The sequence below is a fragment of the Colossoma macropomum genome, unplaced genomic scaffold, assembly GCF_904425465.1.
Source record: "Colossoma macropomum unplaced genomic scaffold, Colossoma_macropomum, whole genome shotgun sequence".
In the NCBI taxonomy this organism is placed as follows: Eukaryota; Metazoa; Chordata; class Actinopteri; order Characiformes; family Serrasalmidae; genus Colossoma; species Colossoma macropomum.
In genome coordinates, this window is record NW_023494804.1 from 28,937,547 (window position 1) to 28,952,578 (window position 15,032).

General features: G+C 39.6%; 1 protein-coding gene across 3 annotated transcripts; it reads right to left on the reverse strand.

Annotated features, from left to right (window-relative positions):
* Positions 1–455: 455 nt before the first annotated feature.
* Positions 456–14,621, reverse strand: proser1 (proline and serine rich 1). 3 transcript variants are annotated; one of them, XM_036594410.1, is made up of 12 exons: positions 14,049–14,621; positions 13,792–13,857; positions 12,062–12,130; positions 11,840–11,934; positions 11,632–11,725; positions 11,005–11,115; positions 10,775–10,858; positions 10,203–10,281; positions 8,793–8,885; positions 6,168–7,596; positions 2,974–3,112; positions 456–2,798 (listed from the first exon to the last, which is right to left on the reverse strand). In XM_036594410.1, exons 1-12 carry the CDS (start codon positions 14,091–14,093, stop codon positions 2,646–2,648), a joined length of 2,457 nt encoding a protein of 818 aa, XP_036450303.1. In that variant the 5' UTR covers positions 14,094–14,621; the 3' UTR covers positions 456–2,645. The 3 variants fall into 3 exon arrangements, with proteins under 3 accessions (XP_036450303.1, XP_036450302.1, XP_036450304.1); XM_036594409.1 differs by having other exon boundaries at positions 2,974–3,115; XM_036594411.1 differs by lacking the exon at positions 8,793–8,885 and having other exon boundaries at positions 2,974–3,115.
* Positions 14,622–15,032: the final 411 nt, after the last annotated feature.

Below are 15,032 nucleotides of genomic sequence, written 5' to 3' on the forward strand. Positions count from 1 at the left end.
GATTTTTAAATAATATTTTTTAAATATAATTCCAATATGCTGTATAGCTTTATTAATACAAATTATTCCTTAACTCCGTGTCTGAATTACTCTGAGAATTTTATGTGTAAAACCTCAGTGCTTGAAATTGTACCAAAGTTATACCACATGCACCCACCTTGCCCATTTCCTCTGTGAGACTGCGACGAGACCACAGACAACTGGGTAAAACTTTAGCCCTACCAGCTACAGCAGACATAAGAATGAATTTTTAACTAGTTGATGATAGTTAATGATTGAAGTTGGGAAGTACCACTAATCTTTTAGCAATAAACTGTTGTTGCACAACACTGCAGGAAATGGGAGGGCAAGGTTGGAACACTTCATGATGTAAAATCACATGACTGAGAGTTACAGCAGTATCACTACCTTTCTATCATTTTTACACACATTTATACAAGACTGCATCCAGTTGCTATGGTTGGAAAATCTATTTTTATTAAACCAAAGATAAATGCATCAAAAGAACCACTTGAAAAATGGATACATTCAGTATCTTGGCATGTATGCTGAAGCCAGTGTATAATGGTAAAAGGAAAAGAACATTAATGGGCAGTGTTTCAGCCATTGCAACAGAATTACAGTGCTCCATGATGGAAGTTCCCCTCTTGCTTGAACGCACATTTCTGTATGTTAAAAAGGAAGTTTGACCTAGCATGCTGGGGTCAGAACTGTGACTTCAGTTTTCCCCTAAACCATAAAAACATGACTTCCTAGACATCCCTGAGGAACTTCAGAAAAATGGACAGATTTCAAGTTGTATTTTTTTTTAATATATATATGAAATAACAGACTTCAACCTTTTCAAGAAGTGAATGCAAAGTCTCGTGTATGTTTTAATTGTAGGTGTTGCAATGAGTAACTTCATATCCTTGATGCCTGAGTTAGTCCAATTTTCATGAATTTCATGCAGTGTTTACATTATACTATACAGTGCTAAAAATGAAGAGCTTATTATAATTAAGTGAGGCGTTACAATATCAAGAAAGCTGCCTGGACAAGTACATAGTTTGACAAACAGTTAAATAGGGATGCACCACGACAGTGGAATCTTATCGGTATCGTCACGCTGTAAAAATGGTTTGTCATGAACAATGGTTCATTCAAAGTGTTTGATGAATGAAAACTAGTAACTTGTCACCACATGATATAATTTTAGACTATATTTTTACAGTGCAGGTAATTACTTAAAAAATATTAACATTTTAAACCTGAAATTTGATGTATTTGTTGTACTTCGGAAGAGCATGTTTAGGTTGGGCTGCTATGCTAAAATGTTCACATTTTATTCATTTTACTGCACTTGTAAAGCTACAGAACTAAATGTTTCATTTATCTGTAGTGCTAAGCCAGGTTGATATAGTCCCAGTTACATTAGGGGTTGGCAATATTAAATAAATAATCGATATTGCAACAATTATTCTTATTGTGATACACAATATGAATTCTAAGTTCTTAGTATACGGTGGATGTTTTTAGTACTTGAAGAATTTATGACATTACTACTGCATTTTTGTCTGGGTCAAAGTACCGTGAAGCATAATGTGTATCGTGAAAAGTTCTTAAGTATCGTGATAAACTACTTTTTCCATATCTCCCACTGCTATTCTACATCTTATAAATGTTTGCGTATCGGCAGATATATACATGAAAAATATTAAATATTACCATCAGCCCACAATTCCCATATCGGTGCATCCCTATAGTTAAACAATTCAAACTAAATAGCAGGTATTTAGGGAAAAAAAAGATTTATTTCATGATATTTAAACTAGTCTACATCTACCGATGTTTCTAGTACAGTATTTGAGAGTCATCAACTTCATCTAGAAACAAATATATAGATCCACCATCCGTAAACTACGGCAGAATCCTGTTTATCCAAGTTCATCTATGCAGACACCAGCATGTATAAAAAGGTTTTTAAAAAACATAATGATAATAATAATAATAATAATAATAATAACCTAACAAACACATCACACACATTTAACAGTTCCTTTACCCAGTCTCAAGGGTATATTTTCATACAGTATATTACTAATAGCTGGCTGTTCAGAAATTCTGACTCAGAATTTCACGAAATTGCGAGTAGACAGTCCTCTTCACAGTTTATCCAATGCCATGCATCCATTACATCATGATTAAAAGACTTTTTTGGGTAAAACGTTACCAGTATGCTAACTGAAGGTAAAGTCCTACTTAAAAAAATAATAATAATAATACCACAGAATACTGTAGTACTGATAAAGTTCATTCCAACAATGAGATCTATTCAAACCGCTAATCCATGAGCATTTTTCAGTTCATCTTTCAAACTTCAATGGAAAACCATATGTCTAGGAGTAACGCTACTTAAGCGAGGTACAGACCAGAAAGAAGGTTTGCATGTAACATCAGATTGCTCATTCTCTTGTACAGAAGTTTACAACAGCAGGGTGGTTTGGGCTGTTTCTTCCTCAACAGCCTCTCTCTCTCTCAATACAGGGCACCTTTCATTTTAATAACACTAACCCTCCCTTACAGTCCACATCTCACACACTCTTTCACTCCCTTTGGCCCACTGAGGTACTGTGTTCCCCAAGTAGTTCCCCCTTGAGCAAGGGTCACTGCCAGCCCAGCTGAGGATGCAGACCCGGCTGCAAAGGGAAGGGTGTCCCTGCAGCCGCAGGGGGAAAGGGGGTCCCTGCAGCTGGAGGGTAGCTGCTGAAGCCATTGGGCTGAGGTGGAAAGCTGTCCAGTGCTGACGCAGAATGAGCCTGTACAAGTAAATGAGCATTAGACTGAAGCCAATGTATCACTGCATCTAACACAATATTAGTAGAACATTAGAGGACAATATTAGCAAGTTACAAACTTCCTTTGTGTCCAGTCTGTGACTGTAAGAAACCTCTGGAGGGGAAAATAATTTGAGTGTTTGGAGTTATTTGGTACCTGCAGCAGTGCAGACTGCACAGCGGGGTTGTGGAGGCCCGAAAGTGCAGCAGGAGCAGCACTGGAGGAAAAGCCAGGCATTCCAGCAGGGAATGACAGCAGTCCAGGAAACGCAGTGCCTCCTGGGGCTTGGAGACTACTGCTAAACACATAAGAGAAGCAAGACTTGGTGACATAAGAAAACTGATAATCCTTTTGTCCCTTTGAAATCATTAGACTCATTAGAATCATTGGCTCCTACAGGTTTTCATGCATACCCTCACATACTTTTCATCAGTGAGCTTGACTGTTTAAACCAGTTTAAACCAAGTCACCAAAACATCAACTATTAAAACTGTCAATGTGGATTTTTATTGTTAATGTATTGTGTACCTAAAAATTCCATAATGGTAATATGCATGTTAGGAATATACACACGAGGGGCACAATGGCTTCTAACATTTCTAACATTCTAACATTTCTTGGTACATAATATCACTAAATCATCTATGGTACATAATATCACTAAAATATTTAGAGAACCAAAAGAATTGGAGAAATCTCTGTATGCAAAGAACAAGGCCGAAAGCCAATAATCTCCGGGCCCTCAGGCGGCACTGCATTAAAAACAGACTGCAGTGGAAATCACTGAATGGGCTCAGACACACTTCTGAAAACCACAGTTTGTCACTGCATCCACAAATGCAAGTTAAATCTCTGCCATGAAAAGAAGAAACCATATTTTAAAAAGATCCTGAAACACCGCCGCCTTTTCTGGGTCCACACTCATTTAAAATGGACTGAGGCCAAGTGGAAAAGTGTCCTGTGGTTCAACAAATCAAAATTTGAATTTTTTTTTTTTGGAAATCATAAATACTGCGTCCTCTGGGCCAAAGACCATCTGGCTTATTATCAGCACACAGTTCAAAAGCCAGCATCCATAATGGTATAGGGGTGCACTAGTACACAAGACATGGGTGACTTGCTCATCCGTGAAGGCAACATTAATGCTTGACAATATATACAGGTTTTGGAGCAACATATGCTGCCATCTAGACTATGTCTTTTTCATTGAAGCTCTTGCTTATTTCAGCAAGACCACATTCTGCATGTATTACAACAGCATGGCTCCACAGTGAAAAGAGTTAGGATGCTGAATTGGTCTGCCTGCAGTCCAGACCTATCACCCCTTGAAAACTGCAGCAATTAGTCTCCTCAATTCCCTGACGCTTACACAGTGTTGTTAAAAGAAGAGGTAATGTAACACAGTGGTAAACATTCCCCTGTCTCAAATTTTTGGAACATGTTGCTGGCATCAAATTCAAAATGGGCATATATTTTTCAAAAAACAACATTTGATATGTCGTCTTTACATGATTTGCATTTGAGGCACTCTATAGCAGTCTTTTTTTATTTACATTTTGCAGAGCGTCTCACCTTTTTTGGAAATGGGATTGTACTGTCCTGAGGGAGCAATTTAATAATATAACAGTAAGGCTACCAGAAGATAAAATAGTTAATGTGATGGCGTTAACACTGCTAACACTTAAAATCTTTAAAATATACGATCACAAATGCACAAACATGACATCCATTCATACCAGCCCTAAACATAGCAATGTTTAATGCAGAAACCTTTACCCAGTGATGTAACAGACATCGCTCAGGCATTTAAAACAGAATCGTATAAATCATATAAAAGTTGACAAAAATGGGAAGTGATTAAATGTGTATTAGAATCAAGAAAACAGGAAAGGTATTACGTTTAAAATAAAGTAATATGAAGTTGTTTTTATCTATTTTATTATTACAATAGAGGAATACATTTAACAGTAATGTTAAGTTTTTGTGCCAACATTTAAATTTATTTTCCTCTGAAACACAAACAATTTTTGTGTTCAATCTAAAAAACAATCAACAGATGAACAGAATACAGAAGTAATTAGTTTACTGTTAGGAGTAAGTTTGTTGCAGCCTTAGTTTGAACCTATAAAGATAGGCCAGCCTGTGTGCTGTTTGTTAAATCAGACTGCCTTTATAAATTATTACAACATAGATAAAGATCAAATCACACTCTAGGTGCCAGACATGAAGAAATCAATTCCCAAGGAGTCACAAACTATCATACAGTTTAAGTGAACTCGTTTTCTGGATATTGGCACAACTGAAGAATACATTTAATCCAGTAAAAATGTGAAAGCGCTCAACTGAGCTTTGGTCTCATTTAGAGCACATACAATTTCACTCTGCCTGCAGGCTATTTATTACCAGCAGCAAAGTAAAGTTCAACAGAACACTTCCACACCCTAACAACTTTCCACATCGTATCTGTATCTTTACCGTGAGGGACTGTACATTTCTTTGAACATGTATATGGCAACTAGACTTTGAACTTTAAGGGGAGCATTTAATATGGAGTGCAAAATGAAGGAGTTTTCTGATCCTCAAGGACCTTCAGCTAGTACACATCCATCTTTGATCCCAACACAACTGAGCCAAATAAACAGTATTCTAAATAACCCTTATTATCTATCTTATATAAAGTACTGGGAGCTGTATTAGGAAAAAAAACAAGGACTGATTTGCAGTCCTTAAGGATGTGACTGGGGAAACATTGATACTGAGCTCTAGATTTCAAACTACTGGTTGCACCACATAGATGGGCCCAAAAAATCAATACAGGCACTGACATGTTGCTCACTGGCAATTAGGTGTGTAAACATACATGTGTCGTAGATACAGAAACAGCACCATGAAGATAAGGAGGCATATCTCTGAAACATGTTTATGGACAAATATAATAATGGAGAAATTCTTGCTTGTTGTACCCTCTCTTGACTCTCAGAATGAACAGTCATTACAAACCACTCATTGAAAGCATGAAACAGTTCAACACAGCCTGCATTTTTCCCCACTGTTGATCTGCTGCTGCTAAAACTGTTTGAATGTGTCTGTACTGAGAGCAATAGAAACAGTTTCTCATTTTCATTATCATCAAATGATTTGTTATGTGTTAGAATTTTAGCCTTTTTGCTCTTTTGGCAGAACATCAAAAGTCGCACCGTTGGGCTGTTTTTGTCCAAAATTCTGGACGTCCTTAATTACTGTATATCACTAATAAAAGTATACCCATATAGATACTGATGACTGAAGTCCAGCACTATCGTGATATTGAATTTTACTAGTATCATTAGTTGAAGAGGTTAAATACTCACCCGGGTTGGCCAACCAGTGCAGGATTGAAGTTGGAGCTGAATGCAGAGGCAAAGCCTGGAAGAACGGGAGAAGTGGAGGGCACACCTGCTGCTGCTGCTGCCGCCACTGCCGCTGCCTGGAGAGGGGCCACTGTGGCCACTGAGGAAGAGGCTCCTGGGAGCCCCATAAAGGAGGAGAGCACAGGACTACCTGCTGCAGGGGTGCCAGAACCTCCAAACCCAGGGAAGGCAGGGCTCGGGCCTGGGGCCAGCCCCGGGAACATGGATGGGGCTGTGGTCAGTCCGAGGCCGAAAGCAGAACCAGCTGGGGCCCCGGCAGGGTCCAGGCTGGAGTACACGGAGGAGGTCGGCGGTGCTGCAGCAGAAGCAGAGGAGTGGACAGAGGACTGAATTCCAGGGAGGGGTGAAGCTGTGGACAGTGAGGGGAAGGGTGAGATACCGGGGAATTGAGTGGCAGGGCTGCCTCCTGGCTGAGAGGAAAGAGCCTGTAAACCAGCCATGACTGCAGAGCCTGGGAGGGAGGGTTGAGGGGAGGCACTGCTGTGACTGAGGCTCAGAGAGCGCGCCAAGGCAGCGGAGTTAGGCATCACAAGTGAGCTGAGAGAGGGCGTCCCGGAGCGAGATGATGGCCCTTTGAAGGCAGACGGGACAGGGCTATTACTGCCGCTGCCTCCACTGTGCTGGCCCACAGAGCTCAGAGACTGCTCACCATAGAGCACAGGGTTGGCTATACCAGCTTGCGATTGGTTTGGAGAGGGCTTGGGGCTTGGGGCACAGGTGGCTGTGGGTGTGCCCGAAGGTAAAGCCCCCAGGCCCTGCATACTAGGAGTAGAGCGTCCAGGGAGCAGAGCTGGCAGCCCTGAAGGTGTGTAGCTACGAATGACTGAATTGGAGGATTTGGATTGAATAAGATCTGACTGGGGCTCAGCAGAAGAAGGTTGGAAGGCCTTCACAGAAGTCAGCGGCACATTCTGAGAAGACAGAGGGTCTACTGTACCTCTTGGAGAGGGAACAGGAGCGCCTGAAGGGGTTCCTGAACGTGGTGTTCCATGAAAAGATGACATTGGTACCCCTGCGCCAGGTCTGCCAGGTGTGCCAGAAGGGGTGTGAGCCTTGATAACGGAGGGGGTGTTTCTGCCAGAAGGGGTTGCGGCTTGTGTGGGGGTGCTATGGCCACTAGAGTTAAGAGCAACCTGAGGAGAGCCAGCAGGTACAGGAGGGCTTCTGATTACTGAGGAAGAGTTGGGGCCAGGAGAAGGGGCAACAGGGCTCTGAGACGGGACCATGCCAGGGAAGACAGGGGTGATTGGAGTTGTGGGCTGAGGCTGGGAGGTACTCGGAGTAGGAGGAGCTGAACTAGAAGGTGAGAGGGTGGATGTAGCTGAGCCACTGGAGGGGGGGTTCTGTTGATTGGCAGGTCTAGTGTAAGCTGAAACAAAAATGAAAAAAAAAAAGCATTAACATCAACAGTGAAATTAATAACAAACTGAAATAAGGCTTTTCTGTTGAGATCCAAGCACCCAAGCACCACATGCAAAGCTGCATTTTTAAATAGTTAGTTGACCACAGTATAACCCCATACTCAAACCCAACACCTAAAGTAAAGGTATATGAAAGTTCAATAACTTCAATAAATTACTAACCAGAGACTGTTCAGGACCAGACAATGGTATGCTGACTACTTAGCAAAACCACACGCAACTGACCTGCTCCAGAGTAAATATGCTGTGCTACTCAGCAGAACCACAGTACATTTACATTAGTCAAAGGTAAGTGAAAATGAGCCTCATTGTTCAACAGAGGGAAACATTTTACATATTACAGTGAGCCCTCATTACTCAAAGAGGCTGTTTACACCTTGGATCAGGGGGAGTTTTTTTTAATGATCACATCACATTCGGAGTTCCTTTAACTGCATTTTAAGTGAAGTGTAAATACATTCAAGATGCATTGTAATCGCATCAAACCACAAACCACATCCGGAGGTGGTCATAGATGGACTGACCACATTCAATACAAGTGTAAATATCTGCAAGCAATTCCATAAGCAGTGATGCGCCTGATGGGTGTCGACTTGCAGTTAAGTAGATAAACAAGGAAACACAAGAGGGAGAATACTTGGGGCTGGAGTTATCCCAACACCAAGTGCCTTCTTGCACTCTGGGTCGATGAAACCATCCAAACCAAGCTTTTTGATTCATTTGGTGACGGGAACAAGTAAGAGAAGTAAAACGGAAACAATATATATTCTCACATGCTTTCTCCCCTTGCAATGGCAAGTGTACATGTAAATGGACAGCAAAGTATATCCAGATATAATCTGGACATGAAAGAAATGTTAATACAAGGTGAAAACAGCCTCAACTGTTCGGGCATGCAGAGCAAAACACCGTATGTCTGGTTCAATGCATGATTAAATTTCCAGCCACACCAGATGTCCAGAGTGAGTTTTGGTCCTGAGTAGCAGAACTGAGGCCAAACAAGGAGCATGCCGAGTGCAGTAGGCAGGCACAGCAGAGCGCGTGCTGGTGACGGGCAGGAGTAGTTAGCATGGGGGCAGTTAGCGCAGCTCATCAAGTGGCAGTAATAGCAGTAGCAGCAGCAGCAGCAGCAGTTGTATCATACCTGCTGACTTTGGAGTGGCACAGTAGGGTGGGGGGGGCACGCTGGCAGTAATGACCCCTCCCACTGACACCAAGCCAGCATTGTTGTATGCACCTGAGCAGGGGAACAGAGCCTACTGGGTAGTGGGTATACACGACTCCAAAAACACTAATTCACCACAAAATTTTAATGTTAAACACATATCAGAGTTTGAAATATTCGTCTGAGCCTGATGGAGTCAGGTTCAAATTACACTTTCAGGTTTACATAGCTCTTTCATTTATCTGGCATGCTGGAGTCACCCACTTGTGTCGTTGACAAAATTTAGCACTGAGGAATGCCACGCTTTTGAGAAAATAGATGCACAGCAAATAAACAGTGAACCGCTTCAGGAGAGTACAGATGAGTGCAGACAAAAAGTCATTTAAACTGTTTGGCCACAAGTATTTTTAATGTTGTTTGTTCAATATGTTATATGTAGCAGGTTTAATGCAAATACATTATATTTACCATTACAGATGTGCACTTTATGGGAAATTCATTCAGCTTTAACAACCTCAAGAATGTTGCTCAAGTGCACTGCTTGTTGAATAAATTTGTTAATGTGAGGCTTACTTCATAGCATGTGAATATTGGATATACTTATGTAATAGCATATTATTTCACATTGGGTCATTTTATTTTCCCTTGATCTGAAGACTGACACCTATTATTGTCACCATGTGGTAATCAGAACTATTTCAACAGGTTTAATCAACATTATGAGTGATGATGGGTCAGCTTCAGACAGAATTTTGTTGGACAGGGTCAGTTTTGGACTGCATACTAGATAACATGTTTCAGGTCTGGTCAGGTGTGCACAGAATTTTGTCGGGCTCGGGTGAGGTTCAGACTCGAAACGCAATGCTGTGTCGTGTTGGGTCAGGCTCAGACAGAAACTTCTTGGGCTGTATTCAGATTCAGAGCAAAATATTAGGCCCAGTTATGGCTTTAACACATTCAACTTGGCAATTATTCACTATGAAGTCCATCCCACTTTCTGCATAAAGAAAACTTACTGCCTGTCTGTGACGCTCTCTCTAGAAAGAGAACTACCTACTGTCAGTCTTTCCCTTCAGGAACAGATCTGCCTGTCTTTCTTTCACTCTACAAAGAACACTACTTCCTGTCTATACTTTTTTCATGAGTACTTCTTTCATCTCTGTTTAACCTGAATAGTCAGACAGGAATTTGACCTACCTCCTCCTCTCTTTCTGTCTCACTGGTCACTGGCTGTTTGTCTCTCTAGCAAGAGCAAAGCCTTCTGTCAATTTCCTCATTAAGACCAAAACACCCATTATTTCTCTCTCAACCTTTAAAACAGGCCATATCCTATTCTCTCTCATTCTATCATTTGAATTGTGTTGGTTTAACTGTTTAGGGAAACCTTACTTGGTGCAATGGTGGCGTGTGGTCTGCAGGGAGGGATGGGGTAGGGTACAGGCCTGTGTGGATTGTAGGATGATGGAGACTGTTCACAACAATTTAAATAAATAAAAAACAGAAAAAAGAGAAAGTACAAAGTCTGAGAAGATTTAAGACAGTCAAACAACTTACTGAATGACATCATAAGACTATAATTAAACTTAACCAACTTATGAATGCTGCTGTTTCGATATGTTAAAAAACATGACTTAAAGCTGAAAATTCAGAGATTTTTATTTAGTTTGTGTTACAAACTACACTAATAAAAATACGACACATGAATAGGAAAAGTCACACGTCACTCATGCTTTAAAGTTACCCTGATTAAACAAATCAATAAGTGCTTACATAACAATAAAGGAAGCCTTGTGCATATTTTACACTGTGATAAATATATACAGTAGCACACAGAAAGCTCTGAATCTAATCTCTGGAGACAGATTCAAATGAACAACCTGGTACTGGGCTTATCAGATTCATGTGGTTAATAAGAAGCACAAAACTAATCAGAAACTCATTACCTAAGAAAAGATACGTACCGGTTTGCTGGGTCCGATGATGCGGTTAGCAATTCCCTTCCCCTCTGCATTCACCTCCTCTCCCTCTTTTCTTGGAGGCATTCCCTTAGAATTAACAGGAAATTTTACATTTATATGTTTCTGCCATATACTTCTAAATGTCCACATACTGCATTTACAGGACATGGGCCAATGAGTCTAAATATATACAGATAGAGATGTGCGAGACTTCTCAAGAGTGGGATACTCACTGGGAAGGTTCCGGTGAGCTGGCTGGGTTTGCCTTTTGGGTAAGGGTTGCCAGGAATCATTCCACAGGATGAGATCATTGCTACTGGGGCCTTACAGCCCACCTTACACACCTGAACAAAATATCACACCACAAACACACATTCACTGCAACTGCCAGTTTGCAGTTTTTCATTAGATTGTATTGCAGCAGTGTGCATAGTGACTGCTACATAATAGTACTGAATTGAACTGAAGACTGAATGCTGTCTTTGAATGCACTGTTCTTTGGGAACTAACACCATGACAATGAGTTCTGAGCAGGATTTCTTTTGGACAGAAAGGACTAGGAAGAAATTTCAAATACAAAAATAGTCCTTTTTTTGAGTTCACTCTATCAAAATTCAAACTGACCCTGAGCATAATAATGTTTCCCATTTTGGCAAACTGCCTTAAAAATTGCCCAGGTCTTTATCATCTTACTGACATCATCAGCAACCACCTAATAACCACCTAACGAAGGTAAAATACATTGGAGACTCCTAAGTTAAGATTATGATGCAGTTATTACAAGTTATTACATGCTAATACATTTTAAATCCTAAACACAATGATAACAAAACACTGATTTAAGTACAGAGCTCATCTACCTGTTCAAGGATCCGTCGTGCACGTTTCTTCTCTGACAGGTTAACACGGAACTGATCCTCCACTGGGCGGTAATTATGGGCATCTGATATATTCCTGTCATTGAAGAAATATTACTCTTAACAGCAGAATGCTGCATTTGTTGACAAACAACACAAAAACAAGTGAAACTGGCATCTGATAATTTGTTACACAGACTTAGCAACTTACAGTGCTATGAGCTCCAGTACCATGAGCTTGTCCTTTGAGAACGTGAAAGTGTTCAAAATGTTTGCAACCTTGGTTGTAGGAATGGCCACCATTTTCTGTTGACAGAAAGAGTCATTTTAATTATTGCTAATTCTCCTCACTAAATTTAAACTGCTGTACGAGGTCACCCAATATGACGGTTACACTGATCTAAACAGAACAAGAAAATAAGCTTCCACTTACATGCTGGAACGCTTTCACTGCTTTTATCTGAGGTTCTGCCCACGAGAAGTATTTCAGAATGTCAATCACCTAATAACAAGACATGACGTAAATCATTATAGGCAAATTACTTCTAGTGCTAGACAGGACTAATCAAATTCAGTATCATAATTGTTTCCAAATATCATAGACGGTATTCAAGGTTCACTAAAGTTAACAAATTTGTCCTATTGATTGTTGCTACACATTTGGTTTTGACTGGATTGTTTTGTTCAATTTTGCAGATCCTGGCTACCATTTCTTAAGTAAAGTGCACAAAATATAATAATAATAATAATAATAATAATAATAATGATAAACCAATTTGCTGAGCAACAGAGACACTGATTTTACAGATATAATGCTTAGTATCTATAAAATGTGTTGCTAAAACTATTGCTAAAATAAAAATCACTACAACTATAGTACTGTGTGAAACACTGGGGCATGTGAGAAAATATGTAAATTATTTGGAGTATTTATTTGTATTAAAAATCTATGAAATTACAATAAATACAAATAAACAAAAATTTTGTGATTTCATGTGTATTTGTATGTGTGTGTTAGCTTAACCATTTCCTAAGCTCTCCTCAAGGAAGCCCATAATTACCATTCAATACCTGCTTCAACTGACCAATACTTCATTAAATTAAATCAGGAGTGCTGGTGATAAGGAGATTCCCCCAAATTTAGAATTTGATTTGATTTGATATGCTACATCAAAATTAAAGAGTGGATAAAATTTCACCTGACACTGTATGCTCATTTTCAGTTTATTACAGCATTCAATATAATAAAAGTACTGTATTTGAAATTAATGGTGTGCTTTAGAGTGTTCCAATCTAATGCTCCAGCCATGAGCTAGTCAATAAACTATGACACAATACACTGTGATACAATACAATATAATAAAGTATGTTACGATACATGATACAATACAATGCACTGCAATACCGTAGAATACACTGTATTGTTACATTCCCACTGGTGACAGAATTTAACAAATCCATGCAATGGCTGAGATGCACTAAGAAGTCAGGAAGCAAACCTGTGTTCTTCTAACTGTATTCCTTAAAACAAAGATGTTAATATATATTTTTAAAAACAAAATGTTCAGTGTTACTATGTTTATGTTTGTTTATGTTTATTCTGTTATAGAGTGTTTTTATTTTCTACCTAGACAAATACATTTAAACAATATTTAGAAGAGATGAATAATATGGCAAAATGTCATAACACGGTACTTCAAAAAGTTTTTTGTTTTTTTTTACAATACACAGTATGTTGTGATGATATTCATTTTTTCTGACATCTGATAAATTGGAACAGACAAAGTAATCCCATATTTTAAAAATACCATCATAAACTATGAATTCAATTACTTGTATTCAACATTTTACACACAGTGCTGCACTAAATCCAATTAAACAGGATTAATTATGCTCTCTTTGTGATCAAACATGCAGTTGGTAAGTGTTTTTAAGTACTGATTATATCCACAAAATTCTCAGAAAATCATATTGTGACACCGTGATGTAATTTCTCACGTTAACAATAATTATCTTATTGACCAGCTTTAATGTTCATGTCCATCTAGACTTTTGCACAGTGCCATTTTATACTGTATACTGGTGCACAAGATACATCAGCCAACACTTCATAGCAATTCGTATTCAAAAGCACTCGCAGACGAACTTTCACTCTAATGTTACCTGTTCGCTGGAGAAATAGCCGTGCACCTGCTCTATTGCCTTGATCCTCTGATCTGTCAGAACACACTGAAAAGAACAAGACTAATGTTAAGACAGTTCATCATTTCACATCTCACTTTACAGCCCAGACCAAACACCTGTACACGCTAAACTCACTACGCATAAAACATTTTATGCATAAAAGACTTTTACACATATAACCTAACCGTTGCATATATTTTTTCAGTAACTGTGGCGTTCTAAAGATGTACACTTACCTTTTTTATTTCGTCCAAAACGATGTCAAAAGATTTCTTGTCCATCTTGTAGACGTTACAGCTCCTCAGCTACCAATTTTCCTTGACAAAACTGCTGATCGGTCTGGCCTCGGATTGTTTTGATATTTAGTGAATGGAAAATAAAATGACAGAAGTCCTGCTATTGCATGTGACCATCTACCAATGAACCGTTGACCCAAATGTGTTATTAAAATACCGTTATGAATATTTAAACAATGTTTAAGTCTTCTACAGGTGCTGCCTGGACATCTCTCCCTGCTCTTCATCTACCTCACCAACTTCATGTTTGCAGGCTTGCAGCACTGCGGCCAGTTAGCCAGCCAGCTAACCTAGCTATTGATCTCCAGCCTGACTGACATGACTGCAGGCGACAATAAACATTACTGTGGTGTCGAACTGAACTTCTCTCATATACATGTGGTCACGGAAACATCTTCGGCTGCAGTTGCGCTACTGCAAGAGACAAAGCAGAAAGAAATGAGCATAATTTTCGTTTGTTTCTCATAAGTCTGTTGTTCTCGCTGGTAGCTGGTTAGCCTCTGGCTTACGGGAAATACGTAATTACGACTTCCTGTGTCAGGACCCAGTGTTCCCCACATGTCTGTGTTGTACTGTTTTGTTGTCACTTCTGTTATTTGTACATTTGATTTTGTGTGTTTTGCTTTTTGTGCAAGAAATAAAGACCAAAATAAAGAGCTACATCTGTCACCAGCCCTGACTGAGGCGGAACAGATTATAAAGTCATTATTACACCAAATGTATATGAAGTTGAAGTCAGGTTTTTTTGCCAGCTTCTTGTTCGAATTTTACCGTTCCACCTTAAACTGTGCAGCAATAACATTCTGACCATTTAAGGTGGAACGGGAAAATTCGAACGAGAAGCTGGCGAATACCAAGCCGCCTTCCGCCTCATCAAATGTAACGTGTGTAGATCGCATAATCTGAATGTGGCCACATTTGAGG